Source organism: Salvia miltiorrhiza, chromosome 5 (assembly GCF_028751815.1).
Source record: "Salvia miltiorrhiza cultivar Shanhuang (shh) chromosome 5, IMPLAD_Smil_shh, whole genome shotgun sequence".
Lineage (NCBI taxonomy): Eukaryota > Viridiplantae > Streptophyta > Magnoliopsida > Lamiales > Lamiaceae > Salvia > Salvia miltiorrhiza.
This window is the reverse complement of record NC_080391.1, coordinates 26,039,685-26,066,114: the sequence shown is the minus strand read 5'-3', so window position 1 is coordinate 26,066,114 and position 26,430 is coordinate 26,039,685. Positions and strand designations below refer to the sequence as shown.

Below are 26,430 nucleotides of genomic sequence, written 5' to 3'. Positions count from 1 at the left end.
ATATCACACAAAATACTTTTTTGGAGAGAACCTTTTTGTTGAGTATCTATGTACTTAGGATATATGCCAATGAGGCCTTGCTCTAGTGGCAAAGTTGAGGTACCTAAAGACTCTCCTTTGTGAGAGGTTTTAGGTTCAATTCTTCTTGCGTGCGGTGATGTTTTCGCACCGTTTGGGTGGTGGTGATGTCCCGCCTCTGTGTGGGTTGCATAATTGATTATATTCAGACACCTCTTGTAATTTCTAAGAAAAAAAAGTATATATTGAGGATATTTTCTTTTTTCTTAAGTTACTATCTTCATACTATGAAATGACGGATCCATCGCCGCAGATCAAAACACATAGCACTAAAATTTGAATTACATGAAATCGAAGGCAGGCGGTAATTAATTAGGCTGAAGCTACAGTTGGATGGAAATGAAAATTGAAGGACTTGGGGGAGTTGGGGAGGGGGTAGGGATGGCAACGGACCGGATCTGGACCGGGTCTGGCCAATACCAGATCCAGATCCGTTTTCATATACTAGATCCAAATCCATATCCAAATCCGTGGATCTGAAAATTTTGGATCCAGATCCAGATCCGTCAGATCCGCGGATCCACGGGTCCAGATCCATGGATCTGCTATTTCTAAATTAAATTAAAAAAAATTCACAAAATCAACAATATCTAATTTCCATCATGAAAAATATAACACAAAATACTCTTATCTAATTACTTGTAGTTTTTATTCTTTTAAATATAATTTATTTATTATTTTAAATTTAGTTAATATTATTAGTAAACTAAATATAAAATATATATATATATAAATAAAACGGATCCACGGGTCGGATCTGGGCCGGATCCGGATCTAAAATTTCAAGATCCAGATCCAGATCCGGATCCGTCGGGTCCAAAAAATTGAGATCCAAAAACGGGTCTGGATCCACGGATCTGGACCGGGTCCAGTACTGCCATCCCTAAGAGGGGGAGCAGTGAGGTTTGAACCCATGACCTCACTGTTCACACACAGGAGGTCGCACTGCTTGGTGTATCTATTATTAGTTATTCTTGGTTTATATATGAATGCTTTAATCTAAACAAAACCATTATCATTTCATAGGATATTCAAAATAAATATAAAAACCCTTAGTTGGGTCTCTACGGCCCATCGCTCTATAATTTCTGATTCTAGAAATAAAATGACAGATTGGGACGTGCTCGTGATTTGATTTTGAACCGTATTGTGTTGAAATGCCAATTCAAGCAATATTTCAATCATTTATCAATCAATTTCATTCCCAATTAAAACGTTAGAAAACAATATGTAAATTAATAAGTCTTTGAACTTTCACAGCTGCAGTAATTATATTAATAGACCGATAATTCGAGGATTAGGCTCGAAAAAGTTTAAATTCGAATTATCAATAACTGAATAGCACAACAATTTGATAGGGTTACCCCGAAAATAACTTGAGCCCGATAAGTCTAACCCGAAAATTAGTGAGTTTCCTGATTAATGAAAATTTTCTCATTAATTGGTTTTACAACTTAATTACTTTATTCTTGAAAACAAGTTATTTTATTATTATTTTACAAATATTTTTAAAATGTATTTTGATTCAATATTAAAAATTTATATATATTTGTGTATTTTTACTTTAACGCAAAGCTAGAAACTATAATTATTTAGGAAAATTGTGTTTATTCATATCTCTCTAATAATCACATACATTAATTATTATGTAATTAGATTATGTTAAAATGATATTCATTCATGTATGTATTAGTTCGTTACATGTGTAGAGCTATCCAGAGATGTATTAATTCAATTTTGCTTCATAATTTGTTGAACTTGATTGGTCCAAAAAATTAGCATGAAACCCTGAAAGTCTAGGATTATGATCGACCAATTCTATTTCGAATGACGTGTAACATATATAATAGCCCCCAATTCAATTGAATTGGGGTGGTTCGAAAGTCGATGATTATAATAAATAGTGATCAAGCCAAATCAATCTTAATCACCGGTCAAACATAGAATTTAACTGACTAATATTTGCAAACCTAATCACATGCTTAGCTACTTAGTAACCAATCGAGATCCCATTTATAAATAATTAAGTTCTATGTCAAATGCATTTTAGTGCAATTGATGTGCTCCCTCTAATAATTTCATCATTTCCCACATTACTCATTTTGCTTTACGTGAAGGCATTGTTGTGAAAATGAGATTTCGAGTTATGCAATAAAGGCATTGGAGCACTATTAGCCACAAAATTTTAGTTGAGGATGATATAAGAGAATCAATTTAATCACCCATCCCAAAACTTTGGATGTCACCTATATTTGTGGAGAATTTTTTGCCTATGGGTAACAAATTTGAGATACGTTATTTATGGTATTCTATTATTGTGCTCGTATCGCCATCAAATGTATTCAGCTAAGAAATACCGCTGACTCGGCGTAGGAGACTCGGACGAGGATTCTTCTTTTCACAAGGAATTTCGATCACATATTTGTTTAATCGTGAATCTAGAACAATTCTATTAGATATGGTTACTAAATTAAGATTTTCGTTTATTGGGCATAACTTAAACGTAATTGTACTCATAACATGCGTGATATGGATAATAAAATGTAAGATTTACTATGATTTAAAACAATAATAATAATAAAAAAAACCTTTTAAATCTTATTAATTTTAACTTTTAGAGAACTAATCTGAAAAATGAAAAATCTTTATATATATAAAAAGCAAAGTAAATGTAAATAAGTTCAATTGCAAGGATATAATTGGAATTGGAAAAAATGAGCAGTTACAAAACAAATTCAATATATTAATTACGCTTACAAATAAAAATGAAAAACTGCCGACAACTAAAACAAACTCGATATATTAACTACACTTACAAATAAAAATAAAAACTGCCGATAACTAACTATGAACACAAACCCACCAAATTAATTTGTTGTGGAATATATTATTTAAATCTTTTATTTCTTTCTTTTCTTATTTATAGATAGAATCCATTTTTTTCATTTTCAAGTAAGTATGTGTTAGATAAAATATTTAATGTACATCTTGAATGAAAGCTCGTGAAATGACCTCTAATTAATATGTAAAAAATCTGTTATTAGATATTATTATTTTATTAATTTTAATTTTAATTTTAAATATTTATTTCATCATTACATGAATGAAAATTCAATTCAATATTAAATAATCCAATTATTGTTAGAAGAGATAAAGAAAATAATTCATAATTGAATTTGTTCAAAATTATTGTTGATTTTTAAAAATGACAACTCTTTTATTTTCTATTAATGTGTTTTTATCCATACAATTATCTTTGATAGATACTATTGAAGTATTAAAGTAATTTCAATATTATTATGTGTTTATTAAAATTTCAAAATATGTGTTGAGATATGTTCTGGGATAAATAAGGTAAATTCATGGCTTTATTGAACTAATTATTGGTCGAGGATTCAAAGGTCATAGGCTGCAAAAATTTACTATTACTTTTTTGTAATTCATCATTTTTCACAATAAATTTATAATGTTACATATTAAATTCATAGTCAATTTATTTTATATTATTGTATAAATTACATTAGCTGTATCAAATTTTATTTTTATTAGTTTAAATTAATAATTGTAAAGCATATGCATAGCTCATGCGAGTCTAAAATCATAATCAACACGCATCGCGCGGGAGGTGCACTAGTTTAGGGTTAAGTACCAATTTTCCCCAACGTTGACACCCCTATAGCTTTTAACACCCTAAACTCGGGATAGGCGATGTTTACTACCTCAACGTATAAAAACTTAACCAAATCCCCCTCCCTCCTCCCCGCGTTTTAATGGTGCTTAACATTGTTATAATTTTTTTTTACTTTTAATTATGGTGGCCCCAATAGGATTCTATCGATGGTGGAAAGGATTTTGAAGCTAGGCTGGTGGATCGAGAGGACCACGGTGCGGCGGCGCATCTTGATCACCGATCTCAAGGTTTGCATTATGCTGAGGGCGGATCGGTTGTCGAGGCCGAAGGTCGGGTGGTCGTCGAGGAGGAGGACAGCGAAGACAATGGAAATGATGTTGGCGCTTTTGGGGTTAAGGAGGGCAGCGGAGAAGGCGAAGGTCTCAGCGACGGTGAGGAGGGGGAGGCATGTGCCGTGTTGGGAAAGGTAGGCGGAGAGCTTGCGGTAGGCAGGAGGGTTGAGGGGGGCAGAGTTGAGGAGGAGGTCGCCGCTCGTGGCCGCCGTTCGGGCAGCGAGGATGTCGAGTTTATTGCTAAAATAAAAACACATTTTTAGATAAAATAAGAACTATTTTTAGCCCTTAGATCATCAAGATTTATGATTGATTCATCACCTTGTTGGACGAATTCATGGTCTCGGGTTCGAATCTCATAGGTAGCAAAAAAATTATTTTTTGCAATTCATACATTTATCTAGCGAATTCATATGTGTTCAATAATTCATATATTTTAGTTAGTTCGTATTTTATATGTTAAGAAGTATTTATACCGTAGGCCTCCCCTATATATATATAGGGAAGGGCTACCGTGAGAGCACCTCTTAAAATAAAAAATAAGAACTAGGAAAAATGTACGAATTTTATGTAGAACACGTATGAATTCGCTGTATAAAGGTATGAATAGCGAAAAATAAATTTTTGCTACCTTTGGGATTCAAACTCAGGACCATGAATTCATCCAACATGATGATGAATCAACCGTAGATCTTGATGATCTAAGGGCTGAAAATGATTCTTATTTTATATCTTAAGAAGTGTATTTATTTTAGCCCTCCCCTATATATATAGGGTTGCATTCTATGACAACCTTTTTCTAAGATGAATACTCCCTCCATCCACCAATTAAAGGCCTAGGGGAAAAAACACGGGTTTTAAGAAAAAGTGTATTTTTATTAGTTGAGTGGAGAAAGGGTCCCACTTTTTAAGAAAAAGTGTATTTTTATTAGTTGAGTGGAGAAAGGGTCCCACTTTTTTGTAAAGAATCTTTGACTTTTTTGATTAAATAATGAATAAAAACTTGCCAAAAATAGGTAGGCCTTGTTTTTGTGGACGTCCCAAAAAGGCAAGTAGGCCTTGAATTGGTGGACGGAGGGAGTAATAAAGACCAAATAAAGGCCATTCATCTGAATCCAATCAACGATCCATATAATTTGCTGAAATGATCTTTCATGTAATTGAATATTGGTTAATTACATTTATTTAATCCGAAAAGGGCAAATATGTCCACTTAAATCCACGAATTCTGGGATCCGGTTGAACAAATCCCTGAAATTCCTCTCTTCTCATTCTGGGACCTGATCCGTCGATGAACATAATAGGTGAACATTATTATGTTCATTTATTTTCCTACGAACATATCGATGAACATTAGTATGTTCATTTGTTTTTCTACGAACAAATCGACGAATATTATTATGTTCATTTGTTTTTCTACGAACATACCGACGAATATTAGTATGTTCATTTATTTTTCTACGAACATATCGACGAATAAAAGGGTTTAGAGGTGAGAGTTGGAGGAGGGCAGTTGACGAAGAAAGGAAGGGAGGGAGGCGTCTGCCACGACGGCTGCTGTGTTGTTGACAGACGAAGTGGTGACAGACGGCGTCCTCACCGATGGCCGTGTGGGAGAGAGAGAGAGAGAGAGCGTAAGTTGGGAGAGAGAGAGAGAGAGAGCGTAAGTTGGGAGAGAGAGAGAGAGAGAGAATGAGTTGGAAGAAGAAAATACAAAATGACAAACCTAACCTTTATTATATAAAATAAATGAAATAAAATCATAATTAAAGGTTAAATTATCACCCTTAGATTAAGCAAGATCGACGTACAAGATTTAGTCTTTATACTTTATCTAAGGGAGTGGTCTCCATTGAACTCTCCCCTATATATATATAGGGTTAGATTCAATAGAAACAGTCCCCTATATAGAGAAAGGAGACAGATTCTAGTTCGTTAGATCAATCTTCATCAAGGGCTGAGATTAAAAGTTAATATAATTAAAATTGGTAAGATTGTTAATATCCCTAAAATTACTCACTTTCCATTCTCTTTCCCTCATCTCTCTCTCTCTCTCTCTTTCTCTCTCTCTCTATCTCTCGTCCCATTTCTCCTCTCTCTCTCTCTCTTTCTCTCACCCCCTTTCCCTCTCCCTCTCCCTCTGTAAATTCTGCCGCCCCCTTCCTCCTCTCCAACAAATTTTCAAGGTACGGAGAAGGGGGCGGCGGCCTTGCCGGAGTTCAGAGAGGTAGGCGCCCGGAATCGACAAGTTCAATAACAGAAAACTAAAAGTTCATTGAACTATATCTACAAGTTCAATAAAATGAACTATACGTTATGAAGGAATATTGAATTGAATTAATACTCGACTTGCCCAAAGATCGTTTCTTGGATTATCTTAATTCACTATACATCGATTAAACTTAGCATGCTCCTATGAATTTAAGTGCTGCACGTTGATGTTAGAATCACTTACTTGTGAATTGAACGCAGAGACTGTTGATAATCAAATCGAAAGTCTTCAATTCTGACCTTCCGAACTGTATCCCGCTCAATTCCCAACGTCGGATGGACAATGATCTTTGAGAACTCCCTAGGGTTTTCGGCCTCATAGTACCCCCTCTCTCTGCTCTCTAAAACCCTAATTTTTTGTGTGTGTCTTATTCTGAGAGCAGATATCTGTATTTATAGACAAAACACGGACCTAGGGCCTTAATAACTATGTTAGCCGAAAATTACCATTACTGGGCTCAGGAAACTTTGGGCCAGCTCAGGGATCAAATACAAAGAATAAAGATGGGCCTAAAATGAATTAATTCTTATGATCAACCCAGATCATAATTAATTCATAAATATTAATTCATTCCACTAGAGAATCAATATTGACTTACCCCATTATTACCGATGATGAGTCGAGGCTTGTATTTAGACTTATTTGACCTCCGTATTTAAAATATCCGACATCCATTAATTAATTAAAGCTCTGACAACTTATATTAATTAATCTCTTAGTAATCTTTAAGCAGTACCACTCAATCCTTATTATTGCGTCTGAACTTAATCAACCTGTAGGGTTTAACGCAATAAACCTTTTGAGCTCCTTAAGGGGATGTCATTATCATGTACCGAATACGGTTACTAATACAGATTACCAAATATCATATATTAACCGCTATCGCCCAAGATACAAAGTACTCAAGTTAATATGTAACTCTCACCCATAGTAAATCAAAGTGATACACGAATCAATATATATATCTGAAACCTTATTAGTATTAAGATCTTATTAAGTCACTGAGATCTTGATTCTTCACTTATGTCAGACAGAAGAATACGTCTCACTATGATCCTATCAATACGTTACGACGTACCAGTATAAATAAGTAGTCAAGACAAACTACTTCCATCTATACTGCAGCCTAAACCAACGACTCGTCCTAGAGTCATCTCGGCTGTGATCAGCTTATATCTCTTAAGGTTATTCCAATTATATGGTCTTCTGTGATCTACAACACACCATATAATCTACTTATATAGAGATAAATGACATACATATGCAATCATGAACACAATCAGATAGGAGATTAAATAGTGAACTTAGGAAACATTGTATACAAGCATAAAACGTTCTTGCTTTCAGTATACAAATCCAACAGTAAATATATGAATTGCGAAAAATATTTGTTTTTGCTACCTATGAGATTTGAACTCGGGACCATGAATTCATCCAACAAGGTGATGAATTAATCGTAGATCTTGATTATCTAAGGGTTGAAAATAGAATCTATTTTATATTCTTAAGAGTGTTTTTATTTTAGCTCCCCCCCTCCCCCACACACACACACACACATATATATATATATATATATATAAGGGAGGACTAGGGTAAAAATAGTTCTTAGAGTATAAAATAGGAATATATCTATACTATTGATCTACCCATAATCTAATGGTTGAGATTTAATTTTAGAGAAATCGTATGTAAATGTATGAATTCGTTGTGTAAATGTATAAATTACGAAAATTAAATTTTTGCTATCTATAAGATTCGAACTTAGGATTATGAATTCTTCCAATAAGGTAATGAATCAACCGTAGATCTTGATGATCTAAAGGCTGAAGATAGTTCATATTTTATATTTTAAGAAGTGATTTTATTTAAATTTTTTCTTTTATATATATATATATATATATGGTTGAGATATATGAAGAAGTAACTATATTTCGTTCTGAATAAGTCAATAAATTTACCGAATAAATCCCGCGACCGCACGAATAGTTATTTTACTGAATAAACACGTCCATTTTTCGTTCATGCGCTCGCGTGATTTATTCAGTAAATGTATTGAGTTATTCTGCCTTCGTTGTTTCCTTCTACATTTAACATTCTTCATTGATCCCTTCCCTATATATATATAACGCTTCTTAAAATATAAAATAAGAACAATTTTTAATCTTTAAATCATCAAGATCTACGATTGAGTCATACACTTATTGCATGAATTCATGGTCATGAGTTCAAATCCTATAGGTAGCAAAAAAAAAAAAAAATATTTTCCCAATTCAAACATGTACACTGCAAATTCATATGTGTTCTACATAAAATTCATACATTTACATGCAACTTATATATAGTATTCATACAACTTATATATACATTTACATACAACTTATATATAGTTGAACACCATCCTATTATCTAATAAATACATACAACTTATATATTGTATTCATATCACATCCATATCACATGTGTTGGTAAGATATTATATAAAGTAATTATAAGATAAAATCGGTCCCCATGAAGAAGAAATATATATTATGATTAAAGCAATCCAATAATTTTATTATAAAGAGAATTTTAAAGAGAATGAATAATAAATTTTCCTTTTTTTTCTTGGTGATTCAAATTCCATATCCATTGATTAATTAAAAGCGAAACGTCTTGCCAAATTGAGTTGGTCCTCTTTGTCGAGCAATCCAATCCAACAATCTTTTGTCCTTGGTGATTTTCCTTTTTTTTAGGTGAACAACACAATGATGGGATATATTGTGGGCTCATTTACCCTTTTATCGGCTTGAGTCAAGGTTAGCCCAATATTTGTTTTTGGAAAACGTTTAGCCCAATATCTTACTTGGGCTAGAACCTAGAATTTAATTTCCCAGAACTTTCCAGTTGCCCCAATAAGATTTAAGCTTGTTTTTATCCTCTTTTATGTTATGCTATATGCATATATATTTATTTTTAGGGTGTGTTTGATTTTTATCCCTCTAAATGGAGGGATAATATAATGAAGTATAATTTTATCACTTAAAGTGAGAACCACATTTTTTATATCTTATTTGGTTTGAAGGATAATATATTTATACACTCCTTATAAGGTGATATAAAATTATATCACCATTTCTTAGGTATAAAATTATACATTTTCCAAGGAATAAGGAGTTGCCCAAAAAATTATACAACCTGCCCGGATTTTTTCATACATCAAAGCAAACGAGGTATAAGGTGATAAATGTAACTTATCCATTCCTTATACCTCAAAGCAAACACACCCTTAGGATATACACCTCCGTCAGTATCACTTTTCTATTTTCGGTCTAAGAGAATATCACTTCTATCTTGAAATATTACCCATGATCATATATTATCATTTTTCTAAAAAACTAGTGGACTTTTTCTTTAACTTTTTCGAGGGATTTTTTTTTTAACTTGATATATTATCTACCAAATATTTCCTTAAAACAAGTCTCATTGCCTAAGTGAATTGTATTACGGAACGCAATGAGTACACGACACTTGATTTTTATCCGCTTTAAAAATTTGATCTTTTGAGCCCTATTCTTATAAGGCTGCATTTATTTTGATGAATAAATTTATCCATCAAAGTAAGCGCAGCCTAAGAAGTAAAATCTACATTCTTGTGCGTGTGTTTTGACCTAACGGTAGAAGGTTAATGGCTAAGACATAAGGTCTTGGGTTTGATTCCTCTATCGTGCGGTATTTGAATTTCTTTATTACTTATGCAATTTAGCAAAAAATAAAATAAAAGATCTATATTCTGTTACTGGAATAATTTGATTTATAAATGACAATAAAACAATAAGAAAGTGAAAAATAATAAAAAAGGTCTCCACCAAAGCCTTTCAACACAACGTCCAATTCCCTGAATAATCACTCTGTCTCTCTCTCACACACACCCAGAAAGAGAGAAAGAGATAAAGATTATACTAGTATAAATAAAAAGGGATGAAAGTGTATTAATTATTGTGATGAGAGGGCAATGCAAAGAGATTGAGGCGGGTATCGGCTAGCCTGCCTGTATAAACAGCTTGCTTGTATTCACCCCAAGTGAAGCTTCTGTAGAGCGGCAGCCCCAGCCCCGGAAGGCAGCTCACCGTCGCATGCAGCGCCGGAGCAACGAAGTACGCAATCGACATTCTTGATTCGTATGCTTGCACCGCCACTCTGTGCTTCACGCTCACAAACCTTCCATTCGTCATTACCTGTACTTACCAAATTAATTAAATTGAGAGAGAGAGAGAGAAGAGAAAGTAAGAGAGAGAGTGTGGTGAGTGATTCATGATTCATCCATTGGATAAGAAGTAAACAAAAGAGTCCCTAACCCTAACCCTAACCCTAAAACCCTACTACATACCCCACTGACCAATTCATCACATCAGCAATCCAAAAGCACTGAAAACTCAGAGTAAAAGGCTTTCTAGTTCTACACCCCATAAACTGTACGGACCAACTCAAGATTGAGTTAATCTTATCTATTTGAAAAAAGAAAAAGAAAGGAAGTGGACCTGTAAGATGTCGCCCACATTGACGCAGAAGGCAGAGTCCGGGTAGGGGTTGACCGGGACCCACAGGCCGTCCTGGACGGAGATCTGGAGGCCCTCCACACCGTTGGATCGGAGAAGGGTGATGATCTGAGGGTCAGTGTGCTCGCCAAACCCGATCTTGCTCACCTCGCCCGCCGGGTAGTGATTCAACCTTAGGATTGAGTCATTCTCACTGTCTCTCATTAGCCTACTCAACGCCGATCCACCCTCCGACCCGCACACTCCTTCCACCAATAGATCCAATATATCACATGCCAGCTTCCTCACTGCTTCCACGTACGCATTTATTGCTGACCTGCCAAATTCCACTCATCACTAAATAAATAAATATAAAGTATCATTTGTATGTTGAAATGCCGAGTTTTTGTGATCAAAATTCATATCTTTAAGTGTGACTTCAATTTCAAATACAATACATGTGGTTGAACGTCAGTTCAACCACATGTGTTGGCCAAGAAGATTAGGGTTTTCCACAAAAATGCATATCCATATCCCATTCATTATTATGAGCCGTATGGATTGTTGGAATTTATTCGACCTCTATAGTTCCTCATAGTATAAAACTAAATGAAAATTGAGTATGCTTCTCTCTTCTGACTTTGGAACGTGGACTACGTTGGTGAAGGTTGGTAATTGCATTTAAAAGAGGGGCTACCTATTATGGTAAAAACGGTCAGATTGATTTCTAAAACAAATATAATATGAAATGCATTTCCACATTTGGGAAGTTTCTCTAATACCAAAAATCTTTATGATTTGACTGGACCTTGGTGTTTTGTCATTCTTTCTCCTCTTATCTTCTTTCCTACTTTGCTTACTAGTCATTGACACTGTATCTGTATCATGATCATATCAATCCATTCACTCATCCTACTCATTTTATTTTCTATATATTTTCACGATGAAAACTCACACCTACAATATAATTTTCTATTAATATGTGTTTCTAATTAAGTACCTTGTGTTTTTATAAAATAGCTTGTAAATTACAAATCATGTACAAGAAACTAGATTTGCAAGTCCATTTCATTATACAAGTTTGTAACGTTGGCTTAAGCTACAAAATCAAGTGTGACATGTACAAATGTATAGACGTGTTAACCTTGACATTCGCTGCCATTACACAGAGCCCCTTGGAACGACTACTCCCTATTTATGAACGAAAAGTTAAGTGATCTTACCCTATTTGTCCTAGTTTTAATTTCTAACTAAGAGGACGTTTATTTTGCATGATTAGGTATTTTTATCTTCAAAATTAGGATTTCTTCAATTTCGTCATTTCAATGAGATATAAATCAAACAAAATTAGTTCTAATGATTGAAATAATAATTCATCTAAGTAAATATGGGCATTAACCTTATTATTTTTTATCTATCAAGACTAAACATCAAGTATGCGTTTTGATTGATGGGAAAATGAGGGATAATAAAAATTTAAACCTTAAAATGTCTCATTTCTTATCCCACATTTTACACAAAAGAGAAGTTCACAATTTTTCCTTCCTTATTTTCATTTTAAGAAGGGATAATATTATCCCTCCATTTTGGTGTGATTATATTATCCCTCCTTGAAGTGAAAATAAGAAAGGAAAAATTGTGAACTCATCTCTTGTGTAAAATGTGGGATAAAAAAGGAGACATTAATTTTAAGGCTTAAATTTTTGTTATCCCTCTTTTTTCCATCCATCAAAGTGAACACAAATGCTAACGATTAGATTTTTTGGATAAATCGAATAAGAAATGAATAAAAGGTGAATAATCGGATCTTAGTTAAATTATTTAGATGTGAGATGCTGAGTAGTGCTTTATTTTTGAATCATATCAACAAACAACCATTAGTCCAAAAGTTAATTCCCACTTTAATTAAGACGATATATCATTTTAACTTAATACGAGAGCTTTAACGTGAACAAATCAAAGTGTGTCACTCTTAATAATGCCAACTTAGTTTCCAAACTAATTGTAGATGATTAATTGTCATAATGGCAAGCATAAATTAAGTTGAACTCATAAAAGAAATCAATATTACTGGTTCTAATTATCCAAATCCACGTGAAAAGGGCCCTAGTTGAAAAGAGTTTTCCAATGATTAATCCTCATCCTTAAACAAACCAAAAGTAATGTGTACTTATACACTTTCTCTTAATCCAAAATATAATGAAACAACGACTATAATTACAAAAGTAAATCCAATAATTCGAGCTATCATGTAATTACTCATAATTTTAAACATTATATATTCATTATTTATAGTACAATAACACTCTCTCCGTCATATTTATGAGGGATATGAATGACTGGAAAGATTAATAACAACCCAATTTGTAATACATGTAATAACTTGCATTTATAATAATAAAATATACTATAGTAGTTGACCTTTTTCAGACAGCAACTAGATAAGGTTGTCTAAATAAAAAGGTCTGACGATGGCTAACGTACCGTACTGTTTTCTCGAAAAATCAAGATTGAATTATAGTACTAGATTCTTGAATCATTTCCAATTTAAAAAAAATACTAATAAGGCACTAAATAGTGAAATCTACTGTGAGAAAACTCAAAAGTAGACATACTAAAGTAGGACAAAGCTACAGTAAATGAGTGGTAAATACAAAAAGCTGTGCTTTTTCGCAATCAATCTAACCCTAGAATCATACATGCATGGTTCCTTATCTCCAATTCTCCGTTCCAAACATAATTTCATAATTTATATTTTAACATTGTATTTTATTTTATTGATATTTGTATTTCAATTTTTATCATGGTAATTGAAAATATTCCGATTCTTATTGTGGCAATTAAAAATATTTTGCACAACTTTAATATATATAGTTCCTTTGTTTCGAAAAAACAATTTAAAAAGTGGATGAAACAAAATTTAATAAAAGTAATTAAATGTATTATGAGTAGTGAAATAAACACTTATTTAAGATAGTGTTAATTATAATTAATTAATTGTATCTAAGTGAACAAAGTGGTCTATCGGAATAAGTAAATGAATTGATATACTGATCGAGGTTAATATTTTGTGGGACTATATCTATATAAGTGAAAAGATGGTATTTTATATGGCCGTACCAAAATAACAAAAATTGACTATTTACAACTGACGCTATGTCAAAGACAACTATGCATCAAAACCAACTAATCAGTATATTAGAAATTAAAGTATTTAAGACCGACACGCCAATTAAACACGTGGTATATATCATAAAGTCCAACACCGGATGTGCAAAATACAATGGAAAAAAGCACACACATCAAGTATAATTGAAAGGCAAATTACCTGAATTTATTGGATTCATCGGTAGGAATTATGAAGGGGGAGTTGGTTTGGAGAATGAGATATTCGACTTCTCCGACGTCGCCCTGCAAGCCTATGTTCTTGCAGCCATAGGGGGGCCCAGCCCGCATCTTTTCAGGCCCGGGCTTGGCGAAGAAGCCGCGGGCTTCTTCTTCCACCTGAGAAATTATCCCCTGCGGCACGCCATGGTTGATCACTTTGAAGAAACCATATTCTTCACAGGCTTTCACCATCTCTTTCATCGCTTCTGATCGGTTGCAGAGGTTTATGATTGGAAGCTCAATGTCGTCTCGTATTTTCTCCATTTTCATGGTTGGATTTTGAGATATCACAACCATATATATATGTGTGTGTGTTGTTTGAGAAAATAATGGAAGTGATGAGTGAAGATGGAGTTGGGCTTTCTCTATAATAAATAGAGGAAGTGGGGAGAGACGAGGTATAAATGTCAAACAAAATCTTATATTTATAGTATTTTAGTTTAACTTTTATTTCGATGTTGTTGTCAACCGATCGATATATGGTATATCTATTTAGTAGTATATAATATTTGAGGAGAAAGTGCGTTAAAAAATATTTGAGGAGAAAGAAATGACATATCATGTTATGAATGAGATTTGGCTAATAAAAAATGTACATGTAAAATCTGAAATCCTATTTTTACATTTAAAAATTGGTTAGGTGATTATTATTTATTTTTTTTGGAGGGGGGGCTTAAAAGTGGAACTAGAAAAATTTTACGCCATCAACAAAGTTGACTTCGCTAGCTAAGTGCTTTTCATTACCGGGTAAATATATTTAATGCCATTTGCCTTGCTGTGTGTTTTTTTTTTATATATATAAATTTATCACGGATAACAAATTTTTTTCCCTTTAAATACTGTTTTTTTTTTAATGAAAGTGAATTTCATTATTTCTCAATTCTTCTTTTCACTCCAAAAAATAATAATATTATCCCTCTATTTTTCGTGTCATGATATAATTTATGTAATCATTCTTGCATCACACATCATCTATAGAGTCAATGTATGAAAATATCCATTTTTCTATAGTAAGAATAAAAATTGGTCATTCACATAAAAAACTTAAAAATCAGCCATTTTTGTACAAAAAATACAAATTTACCCCTCAACCTACCTCAGCCCACCTTCCATACCTTGCATGAGCAACTTTGAGTATATATATGTGATAACACTCATGTTTCCATGGTTTTTAATGTTCTTATGATGATAATTTTATAGGAAATTGAGTGTTGGATGATTGTTTTGTGTTTAAATTACTTTATCTTGTGAAATATGATTTTTACTCGAACTTTGAAGGAAATTGCAGGTTTATTAAATTCGAATTTGGAAAACTTGTCTGAAATAGAAGTTGTAGTTCGTCTCGATAGGAGTTCGTGAGCGCAAACAGATCATAATTCGGAGTTCAGACGAGAAAGTTATGGCCGAAACAAAAACGTCGCGCGCAGTAGTCAAAACTCGGCGGTCAACGACTTTGACCGCCGAAAATGGGCATTTTGAAGAAGAAATTCGGCGACCAAAACGGCAGGCGCCGTTCCGACCGCCGAAATCTCTGTTTCAGTTTTGCACTGCGAGTTTTAAATTTGGCGGGCGCCGAATTTGGTGATTTTTCAGCACAAAAAAGGCGGTCAACTCGGCGACCGCCGAGTTTGACCGCCGAATTGGGCGGGTTTGCGAGTTTTTCCAATTTTTAAAGTTCTTCTGGGTTCCAAACACTGTATTTTACCCTGACACTTTAAATAGGTCCTCTTTTGACCTATCTAGGGTTCCACACATTACATTCTACCATTATAGCTTTACTTTTACATTTATTTTCCAGTTTTCAAGACTTGGATCAAGATTGAAGATTCAAGCCACTACAATTATTTTTATTAGGTTTTTATATAATTCAGTTCTTTCAATTGTGTTCTTTTTATTTATGCTTTTGATTTATTTTAGTATGACTGGCTAGTTCGTTAATCTGAACCTAGAGTTTGTACATAGCTGATTAATTATGTGTGTATGATTTATTGATATCAATTTGCCCTCCAACTTGTGATTCATGATTCCTGGTGCTTAATTTCTTGTGAATTATTTGACCAATAATTTACATGTCTAGTTGTTCGATTTGAAGAATTGAATGCGATAATTGTTCAGCCGATTCAGGAATGCATGTTATAGTAGTAGCCTTGACACTTGAATGGGATAGGTGAAACTATAGGGAGCTATTCTTTGTGTACGCTTGGGAGTTAATTTATTCCTTGGAGTCTTGAATGTGAAGGGGGGTAAATTAATCTACTTTCATAGGTGTTCGTTAGAGAAGCTTGTGAATAGTTCTGTGTTCTCTCATCAGGGTTGGATTAAATTGGTAATTGAATCAATAGATTAAATGCATGTAATTAATTAATAAAAGTACATCCCTAGGGTCAGAGTTTTTTAATATTTGATTTATTTATCATTGTTTTTCTGCTGTTTAGATTTTTTTATTAAGTTTAGTATTTGATTCACCGTCTTATTTGATTTGCCTGTCTACTGTGAGTGTCTGTTTAGGGAATAGGTAAAGTAATTTCGGTTTTACAGTCTCTATGGATACGATACTCGATTGCTGTTTATACTACAATTACACCGTGTTAGTTGCAGTATTTTTATTGCTAATAAAATAGTGATCAATATGATTCCCCGAAATAGAGCTAGCACACCATCGGCACGCCATTGCTCAAGCTCTCCACCAATGAGTTCCACCTGCAATGCGTCACAAAGCACTCCGTGTAGTGTGCCCTAGCACCGCCTCCTGCGCCCCCTTTATCATCCTCCCATGATCTACCACCCTCCATGCGAGGTCCTCGTTGTACGCCGACTTCGACCCCTCCGTCAGCCCCAACCAAGCCACCCAGAAGAAGTGTTACCATGTCATTTTGAGCGCCGCCTCCAGCTGACGGTGGCTGAACCTAGCTGTGCTGCCGGATGCAACATAGACGACAGATCTGAGTGGCTGCGCGTCGAGCCAGGTGATCTGGCTACGGCGGAGACGAGGATGGGCCCAAGAGGGATGAGGAGGATGGAAACAAGAGAAATTGATGAAGTAAGATAGTATGCCTAATTCGACTTCTAAGTTGAAAAGAACAAGAAATTGAGAACTCTATTCTCAAACTTTATATAATCAAATTATCATCAACAAGTATCTTGATGGAAAGGTATTTGAACTGGCCTTTCAATGCAATTGGCTGTTCATTAGTTGGAGTTAAATTGAAGAAGTTATGATCAAAACATTGAAGGGTGATCAAGCTGGCAGATTCTACGAATTTTGACCACATCATTCCCTCCTTGTCGAAAAGAACTCATCTCCATGTTCGGATCTCCCCTAACATGCACTCCATGAGTACGTATAATTTTCTCTTTGAATTTATTGTACGTTCCAAACTTGAATGCACGAAGCTCCCACCAAAACTGTGGCATAAGCAAACAATTCCCCTCTTCTTTGTTTGAAGATTGAGAGTAAGTAATGTGTTTACATGGCAAAACAACAATTTAACCTTTCCCATTATAAATGAATAAGTATTTTTTCTACCATCGTGCATAGCACCTTTATCATATTGCCAAGGTCGATCCAAAAGTATATGACCAACATCCATAGAGATAGCATCATACCAAACAACTTGATATTGTCCATCAATTAAATATGTATGTGTCACATGATCATAAATGGAAAGAGAGATACCTGATAGCAACACTATAGAAATGGTATCATTCTCGACAATTTGTTCTTCAGATATGACTTTCTATTCTTCATCAAATATAGGTGGACCGTCATAGGAATCAGTTTGCATATCATCATAAGGAAACTCTGGTGAATCTCCATTGTTCCAAAGACCAGAATCTAAATGGCCATCGTTTGATAGAACTAGCGGGGAAAAAGGATTTTCATAGTCCAAGTCATCACTGGAATAACCATTACCTGAACTACGTTCGCTTCTGGCCTCTTGATGCTCAAGACGTATGGTAAGGTCCTCAACTTGTCTCCGAAGTGCCTGAATTTCACAGCATTTCCTTCATCTCCAAGATTTTCCATGTCTTCTCTACCACGACCACCTCTTCCACTTCTCGCTACCATGAGAGAAAGATGGAAACAACCGGTGTAATCTGGCTCTAGATACCAAATAATGAGGATTGATGTGTGCGATTTAGTTATCTTTTGCCGTGTTAATTTCCGTTGGTTTTGCTCGGATATTACCCGTTTATTTGCACTTTTGGCGTAGGGATTGCATGGATGGAGAAGAAAGCTTGAAGATGGAGGAAATATTGAAAGTCGAGAATTTGATGAAGAAGTTGGTGATTTTTTTGGAGGAGTTTAGAGATTTGGCTTTGGAGCTAATTATTTTATAATTTAATTAAGCCAAATACTCTTATGATTAATTTTTGAATTCTTGGGCTTAAGTTTTTGAAAGGGGCCGAAACCCATGTTACTTGGGGGTGTTCGGCCACATAGGGATTTTCATCCCTCATATTTTTCTTAGTTTAGGACTCTTTCCAGCCGTTTTTTTAGACTAGCTATATAAATTAGTTGACTTTGTTTAGGAGACAACCTTTAATTCCTTTAATTTTATGCTCTGCACGTTTCTTTTACATTGAGTTTTTAGTTAGGTTTTAATTGTTTTAAATTTAGCTTGAGAGAATTGAAAAGTGGCGGCTGGAATTCCAATTGGTGGCAGAAGACTTGATTGATTGTGGTTACATTTATTTTAATTTTAATTTGAGCATACAGTTCAATTCCGTTAGTTCGCTAGTTGCAATTTATTTAGTTGTTTAGCATCTGTTAATTTTATGATTGCTTTTACTTGTTTAATTGTTTCTAGTTTGATCATGAGTAGCTAATTTCTTTAATTCGGCGAGAATAATAAAGCATTAATTTATTAATCTGTGAGACCTAATTGAACATAAAATTGGTTCCTATTGATTTCGATTAATTCCTAGGGTTTAAAGATAATTTCGATTTTATTTAAGTCTGGCCAACTTAGGTTTAATTGGATTACAGTCAATTAGCACCTCCAATCCGTAATTGTTGGAATATGGCTGATTAGTGATAAAACTACCGTGTTCGTAGTAGGAATTAATTGGTATATTAATTATTACTAGCGTATCTAGGATAATTGATATAAATTGGGTTCCTTCATCTTAATGCTATTAGAATAATAAATCTTGGTCTGGCGTCTCCAGCTAGGTTATATTTTAATAAGGAAAATAAGCAGGTCTGGCGTCTCCAGCTGTTTATCGACACAGTAAGTAGGAATTGGGGTACGTCCGTTGCGTTTCACGATATCCTATAACTGGTTGGTTGATAGAGATTAATTAATATTTGCGTCGATGATCAGAGCTTTGAATTAGTGTGGATTTATTCGAGCCGAGTTACCTTTTTATTGATTTATTTCCAGAGTTATTTTTATTTGATTTATTGCATTCTTAGTTTTAATTAATTTTTCTCAAAATTAAGGCGTGGTGGCTACACCAAAATTATAGATTTTAGGGAATTGAATGATTTTATCTGCTCTCTGTGGGATTGACCCTGCTTATCATCATACTAATTTGTTTTGATAATTCTGCAGGAATTATATGGTGGTATACGACGTCCACCAAATTGGCGCCGTTGTCGGGGAGCGGTGTTAATCTAATTCTTTTCCCTTTTGATCTATTTTTCCTTTTTATTTTCTTTTGTTTATGAGCAGATCTTCTAAGCCGAACCTCCTCTACGATTGTGAGATCGAGAAAACCGCAAAGAAACTAAGGAAAGAGGCTAAGGCAAGGAAGCTACTGGAGCTGCTGGATTCGCAACTTGACCTGTCTGTTCGAACGAAACAGTTCGTCGAGGCGAAACCCAGTGCTGTCGCTGCTAACGAGGCTTTGTTTGCCCAAACAGAACCAGAAACAATTTGTGAGGAGGCAGTTTATTCGAGTTCTGACGAAGGCACCGGAGACGACATGGCCGTCAACGATCCTAGGCTATGCGACCTCTCCAACCACGAGGCCGATGACTCGCCCACCCCAATTCAGATGCCGACAGCTGCTACCGGTATTGAGATTAAGCTTGGACTGCTTAATGTTCTCCCGAAGTACTATGGCAAGAAGGGAGAAGATCCGTACAATTTTTTGAGCGAATTCATCAAAATTTGCAAGGTCCAAAAACGCCCTACTGGAGTTACGGAAGAGCAATTTAGATTGGCAGCATTCCCTTTTACCATAACAGCCGAGGCGAACTCTTGGTTCGCGAGTCTTCCTCCCAATTCTATCACCACATGGGCAGAGATAAAAAGACTCTTCTTTGAACATTTTTTTCCTCCCACCAAGACGAATGCGCTTAAGAAGGAAATTAGTGGAGTGAAGCAGGAGTACGACGAGTCATTGAGCACATACTGGACTCGGTTCAGGCGATTGGTGGACAGCTGCCTAAACCACAAATTTTCTGATGGAGACCTGTTGCATTACTTCTACCAATGAATGACAGTTGATACAAAGAACCTAGTGAATTCATCGAGTGGAGAAGGATTTTCTCAAAATACTGTGAGTGAAGCCAAACGGTTGATTCAGCACTTGGTGGATGCAACAAGGGAGTATGATGAACCGCGCATTCAACTGCTCAAGAAAACCGCTCAAGCAAGTTCATCGGATTTCGAGGATAAGTTTGAAGAAAGGATGAGTAGAATGGAAAGATTGCTCAATACTGTGGTAGAGAAGGTGGCAAGCGCTGGACAACCAATGGAGAAACCATGTGGAGCATGTGGCAACTTAGGTCACACTAGCTTGCAGTGCACATGAGGAGAGGAAGAATATCAAGCACAAGCGAATTCTTCTCACAATTTTTACAGCTGCGACACGCCACTGCCCCATTTGCCCAAACGGGACTAGTACTCGAATAATCAAAATGCACCATGGAGAAACCATCTTAACTTTCATTGGAGGGATCCGGATCAGAGGCAACCCCAGCAGCAACAACAGCCACCAGCGATGCAGCAGCCGCAACAGCAAAACTACCGTCCTCCACATCAAAGGACGGGGTATCAAGCTCTAAAAACTCAGCAGCATACTCCCGAAAAGCAAGGCAAGTCGCTTGAGGAGATGATGGCGGATTTGATTGGTAACCAGCAATTTTTGCAAGGTAATGTGCAGCAGCTTCAACAATCTCAAGCCGAGCAGAAGGTGCAAATCGAGGGGCTAGCTCGTCAGATGTCCCAGCTCGCAACATCCATGAATCAACTTAGGGAAAATAATGGAGCTTTACCATCTCAAGTTTACGTGAATCCAAAGGAGAATGTCAACAAGATCACATTGAGAAGTGGTACAGAGTTGAATGGACCAACATTCCAAGGTTCACAAGGTAGTCCGAGGGCAGATTCTGGAGTCGACTCTTGTGAGGAGCAATTCGAAAATTCTGTTGATACGATAGATTCCATCATTCAACCGGCAGAACAGTCAGGTTTGGCCAAACAGAACAGGGGTTCAGCGGTTAAGCAGAAGAAGAAGGAAGCAGAGGTTGAGTCCACCAAGGAGGAGCAGACCAAGGTCTCTAAATCTTCGAGCCTATATGATCCCAAGGTTGCAATATCAGTTCCCTTTCCAGGAAGATTGGCGAGGAAGAAGCCGGAGGAGGAACTAATCGATTTTGTGAAGATCTTCGGCAAACTTGAAGTGAATCTTCCATTCCTTCAAGCACTAAAAATTCCTCCATATGGGAAATTTGTGAAGGACTTCATAGCTGGGAAGTCCAAGGCAACTGGAAAGATTGTGATGGGCGAGAACGTTTCAGCCGCAATCAAGAAAGAATTACCTGCTAAATGCAAAGATCCAAGTATGTTTTCTCTCCCTATTTACATTGGTGATACTAGGATTGAGCATGCTATGTGTGACTTAGGAGCATCTATCAATGTTATGCCTCTTACTGTTTCTAATAGTTTTTCGGGTGTAGAATTGGTAGATACTAGAGTGGTCATTCAGTTAGCCGATAGGTCATGTGTGCATCCCGAGGGTTTACTTAAGAATGTTCTAGTAAGTGTAAACAACTTTGTTTATCCTGCCGATTTCTATGTGGTGAGGATGAGTGGAGTGCAATCACAGGGGTCATCGGGAGTACTTTTAGGTCGTCCATTCCTAAGGACTGCAAAGTCAATCATAGATGTTAGTAATGGCACGATTTGTCTAGACTATCATGGAGAAAAATATACTTTCAGTATTGATGATGCCATGAACCCTCTCGTCCAAGAACTTCTTGAGACTGAATTCATGCAGGATAAGTTGGAGTTAGCCATGATGAAGAGCTGGATAGATTTTGATGCCCAAGGGATGGACGATGCAGAGATCAAGGAGGCTATCATGTCACTTTATGCCCAACCGGAATTGGTCAGTTCGGGAAGCCAGTTCTATTTGCCCAAACAGACACCGTCAGACAGACCGCTGAGATCCGATGAGAAGCCGCTGGAGTTAGAGCTCAAGCCTCTTCCTGCAACCTTGAAGCATGTCTACCTCGGGGAGTCTGAAACTCTCCCAGTGATCATCAGCAGCGAGCTCACCGCTACTCAGGAGGAGCAGTTGATTGTCGTGCTCAGACGGCACAAGAAAGCCATAGGGTGGACTTTAGCAGACATCACCGGTATAAGTCCCGATGTGTGCCAGCATTATATTCTCTTGGAGGAGGATGCTAAGCCTGTTCGAGATTCGCAGAGGAAGTTGAACCCGAACATGAGGGAGATTGTGCTTAAGGAGATTCTAAAGCTTCTCGCTTTAGGAATTATTTATCCTATCTCTGACAGCAAGTGGGTGAGTCCGATTCACATGGTCCCGAAGAAGTCTGGATTGCAAGTGGTTGAGAATGAGAAGAACGAGTTGGTGCCGATGCGTCTTGTTACTGGATGGCGCATGTGTATCGATTACCGGAAGTTGAACGCTGCCACTCGCAAGGATCATTTCCCGCTTCCATTTATTGATCAATGCCACTCGCAAGGATCATTGCCATGAGAGAAAGATGGAAACAACCAGCGTAATCTGGCTCTAGATACCAAATGATGAGGATGTAAACAAGAGAAATAGATGAAATAAGATAGTATGCCTAATTCGACTTCTAAGTTGAAAAGAACAAGAAATTTAGAACTTTATTCTCGAACTTTATATAATCAAATTATCATCAACTCAAGTCTACATTTCTCTCCCTAAGATAGGCTATTTATAGGCTCGAATACAAAGAAATATTAATGCAAGAAATAAATAAAGAAGTCTCTAGAAATCACCAACATTAAAGAAAAGACACTTCAGTTTTTGTGCTTATTGAAACGTCCATAACTTTTCGGATACTTAGAATCTGAAGCTCCAAAATATCGTGATGGAAAGGTATTTGAACTGGCTTTCCAATTCAATTGGCCGTTCATTATTTGGAGTTAAATTGAAGAAGTTATGATCAAAACATTGAAGGATGGTCAAGCTGGAAGATACTACGAATTTTGACCACATCAAGGGATGACGTTTGGGGTTACGGTGGTGGCATCAGGATCGATGCGGTGGAACCAATTGCTGATGATCCAATTGGCATGGGGCAATATGGTGGACGATGCCTTTGATGGTGTGGAACATTGACTTCTTTTTGGTTTCACTGATGTTTTTTGGATCTATAAAAAATATTGGTGAGTTTTTTAATCTGCCATTGATCGAAAATTGTTACGAAGTGAGTTTGTGTTGTTAATGTCTGAATTCACCGCAGTTTTATGTATTCACAACTAAATCACCAGTGCTAGAATTCACAACTGAATCACTAGTGTTGGTTGTGACTTCGAGTTTTAAAGCTCGAATTCACAACTAGTTATCTTGGTTGTGAATTAGAGTTTTAAAACTATAATTCACAACCAGATCGATGAATTCACAACTGAATCGCTAGTGTTAATTGTGAATTTGAGTTTTAAATCTCAAATTCACAACTCGATGAATTCACAACTGAATCGCTAGTGTTAATTGTGAATTCGAGTTTTAAATCTCAAATTCACAACTAGTTGTCTTGGTTGTGAATTCTCGTTTTAAAACTCGAATTAACAACCAGCTCAATGAATTCACAATTGAATCACTAATGTTAGTTGTGAATTCGAGTATTAAAGCTCGAATTTACAACTAGTTGTCTTTGTTGTGAATTCGAGTTTTAAAACTAGAATTCACAACTAGCTCGATGAATTCACAGTTGAATTGCTAATGTTGATTGTGAATTCGAGTTGTAAAGCTTAAATTCATAACTAGTTGTCTTGGTTGTGAATTCGAGTTTCAAACTAGAATTCACAACCAGCTCGATGAATTCACAACTCAATCGCTAGTGTTGATTGTGATTTCGAGTTCAAAAACTCAAATTCACAACTAAAAAATTAGTGGATAATTTTTTATGCGAGGAATAAAACGGTAAGTGTGACTAATTTTTTTTTATCTTAGTGGATAATTTTTATTTTTATTATATATATATACAGAGAGATAGAGAGAGAGAGAAGTTCTAATAATAACCAAAGTTATTATGAGAAATTAGAATCAAATTTCGTAAATGCACAATAACATAATTCTTGTTACATGCATTTTACAGCAGTTGTATTTGTATTTTTATATTATTCATCTTCATATATTATATATGTACGATGTCAACAACTTAGTATTTATAAAATATAGGAAGATGAGAAATGTAAAAGTGCAATACAGTTTATTGTGCAAAAATATAACAACTCTAATGGAAAACTAAAGAAACGCGAATATTGGGTGAAACTTTGGGAACGTTGTATTAACTTTGAGAATTTACATGTGCGTAAGTAATGAAATGTAAGCGATGATCTTTATATTGAGCCTTTACATTTATTTATAGGCTAAAATATTGAGATCTCAAATAGTAATATGACTCATTTTATACTTATAATATAGCTATAATTTTTCAAGTTTATCCCTGGTGAATCGTAATTGAGTGGGTAGTGTTTTAATCGGTGAATCATGATCGAATTATGAATTTTACCTAGTATCGAACGTGAGAATCGAAAGAGATTTGAGTGGAATTGAATTGCCGAGAACAAAAAAGAGTTTGCCATTGTATTGAGAAAGTGCGCGTGTCTACATGGTACACGTGCATGGGTATTTATAGAATACACTTTAGGGGCAAAATAGTAATTTCAGTCTTGAAGTCACGTTCCCCGCGTGGTCAGGGGTACTATGGTAATTTCGCCTGGCTTCGCTCATTCCTCTGCTCAGAGACAGAGAACTGTGTGTATCAGGGAGTTTTGGATTCCTCTGCGAACAGATGATTCCTCTGCTCTGACGCTTCCTGGGTAAAGTGGTCATTTCTACCGTTGACTGTCTATGAGTGGAGCATTCCTCTGACCTCAGCGATTCCTCTAACCCCGGTAATTCCTCTGTCCAAACCCATTCCTCTGCTCTGCATATATTACTCCTCATCAGCTACTCCCCCCTCTGGTCTGGCTAGTTGCTCTGAAACGGAGTAACTAGTCAGACTGTTCGCCCGCGTTGTTGATGTCACCCGCATTAAATGACCGCCCTTTTGCAGCGTACTTTACCGCATCCAGAGGCTACCTTTTCAGCCTTTCCGCCTTTTCATATTTCCGTAGAAATCCTTAGCCATCGATCATCCCCTCGGCGCCACGTGTCGTTCATCCCGCTACCCTACTGTCGCCCGCGTGGGTTAAACTTAGCGAATTCAAACTCAAACTTTCACTTCTCAATTTCTTCGTTCTCGCTTCTTGCGTTTCAACTGCTCCCACTATTTCCGGCGGTCTTCCTTCCCCGATTGCGGCGTACGCTTTGCGATTTATCTTCCTCAATTTCAACCGCAGACTTAGGTAAATCCTACATCCCCTCTCCCTAGTACTTGTGTTCGGTGTGGGTTGGTTGTGTTGAGTTTGTTGGTGCTTTGTTTAGAGCTTGTAAACCCTAGGTTATAGCATCCATGACTTCTTCCTCCGCTAACCGCCCTGTTTTTTCCCCTTCTCCTACCCCTACTCCTCTGGCTTCTCCACCTTCTTCTTCCGATCCCCAGAATCCTCAAGACCCTCCGGCCCCCCCTGAATCTTCCCCACCTCCTCCTAAGATGCCTAAGCCCATTCCCATATCCAAGCTAGATGTCGCAGATATGAATAGGATGGCCGAAATATGTAAAAACCCTACAGGCCTGAGGTTCGAACCACAGACTAAGTCTTTGGAGCCATTCCGTAAAATGCTGATGAACACCGTGGCTATATGGCAGGCCCAAAT

The 26,430-nt window shown here is 36.1% G+C and overlaps 2 protein-coding genes across 2 annotated transcripts; one reads left to right on the top strand and one right to left on the bottom strand.

The window, feature by feature from the left end:
- Window positions 1-10,057: 10,057 nt before the first annotated feature.
- LOC131024269 (gibberellin 2-beta-dioxygenase 4-like) lies at window positions 10,058-14,603 on the bottom strand. Its single transcript, XM_057953788.1, has 3 exons — window positions 14,156-14,603; window positions 10,831-11,164; window positions 10,058-10,527 (listed from the first exon to the last, which is right to left on the bottom strand). Exons 1-3 carry the CDS (start codon window positions 14,509-14,511, stop codon window positions 10,282-10,284), a joined length of 936 nt encoding a protein of 311 aa, XP_057809771.1. The 5' UTR covers window positions 14,512-14,603; the 3' UTR covers window positions 10,058-10,281.
- A 6,565-nt stretch (window positions 14,604-21,168) lies between these two features.
- LOC131025718 (uncharacterized) lies at window positions 21,169-23,172 on the top strand. Its single transcript, XM_057955509.1, has one exon. It carries the CDS (start codon window positions 21,169-21,171, stop codon window positions 23,170-23,172), a length of 2,004 nt encoding a protein of 667 aa, XP_057811492.1.
- The last annotated feature ends 3,258 nt before the right edge of the window (window positions 23,173-26,430 follow it).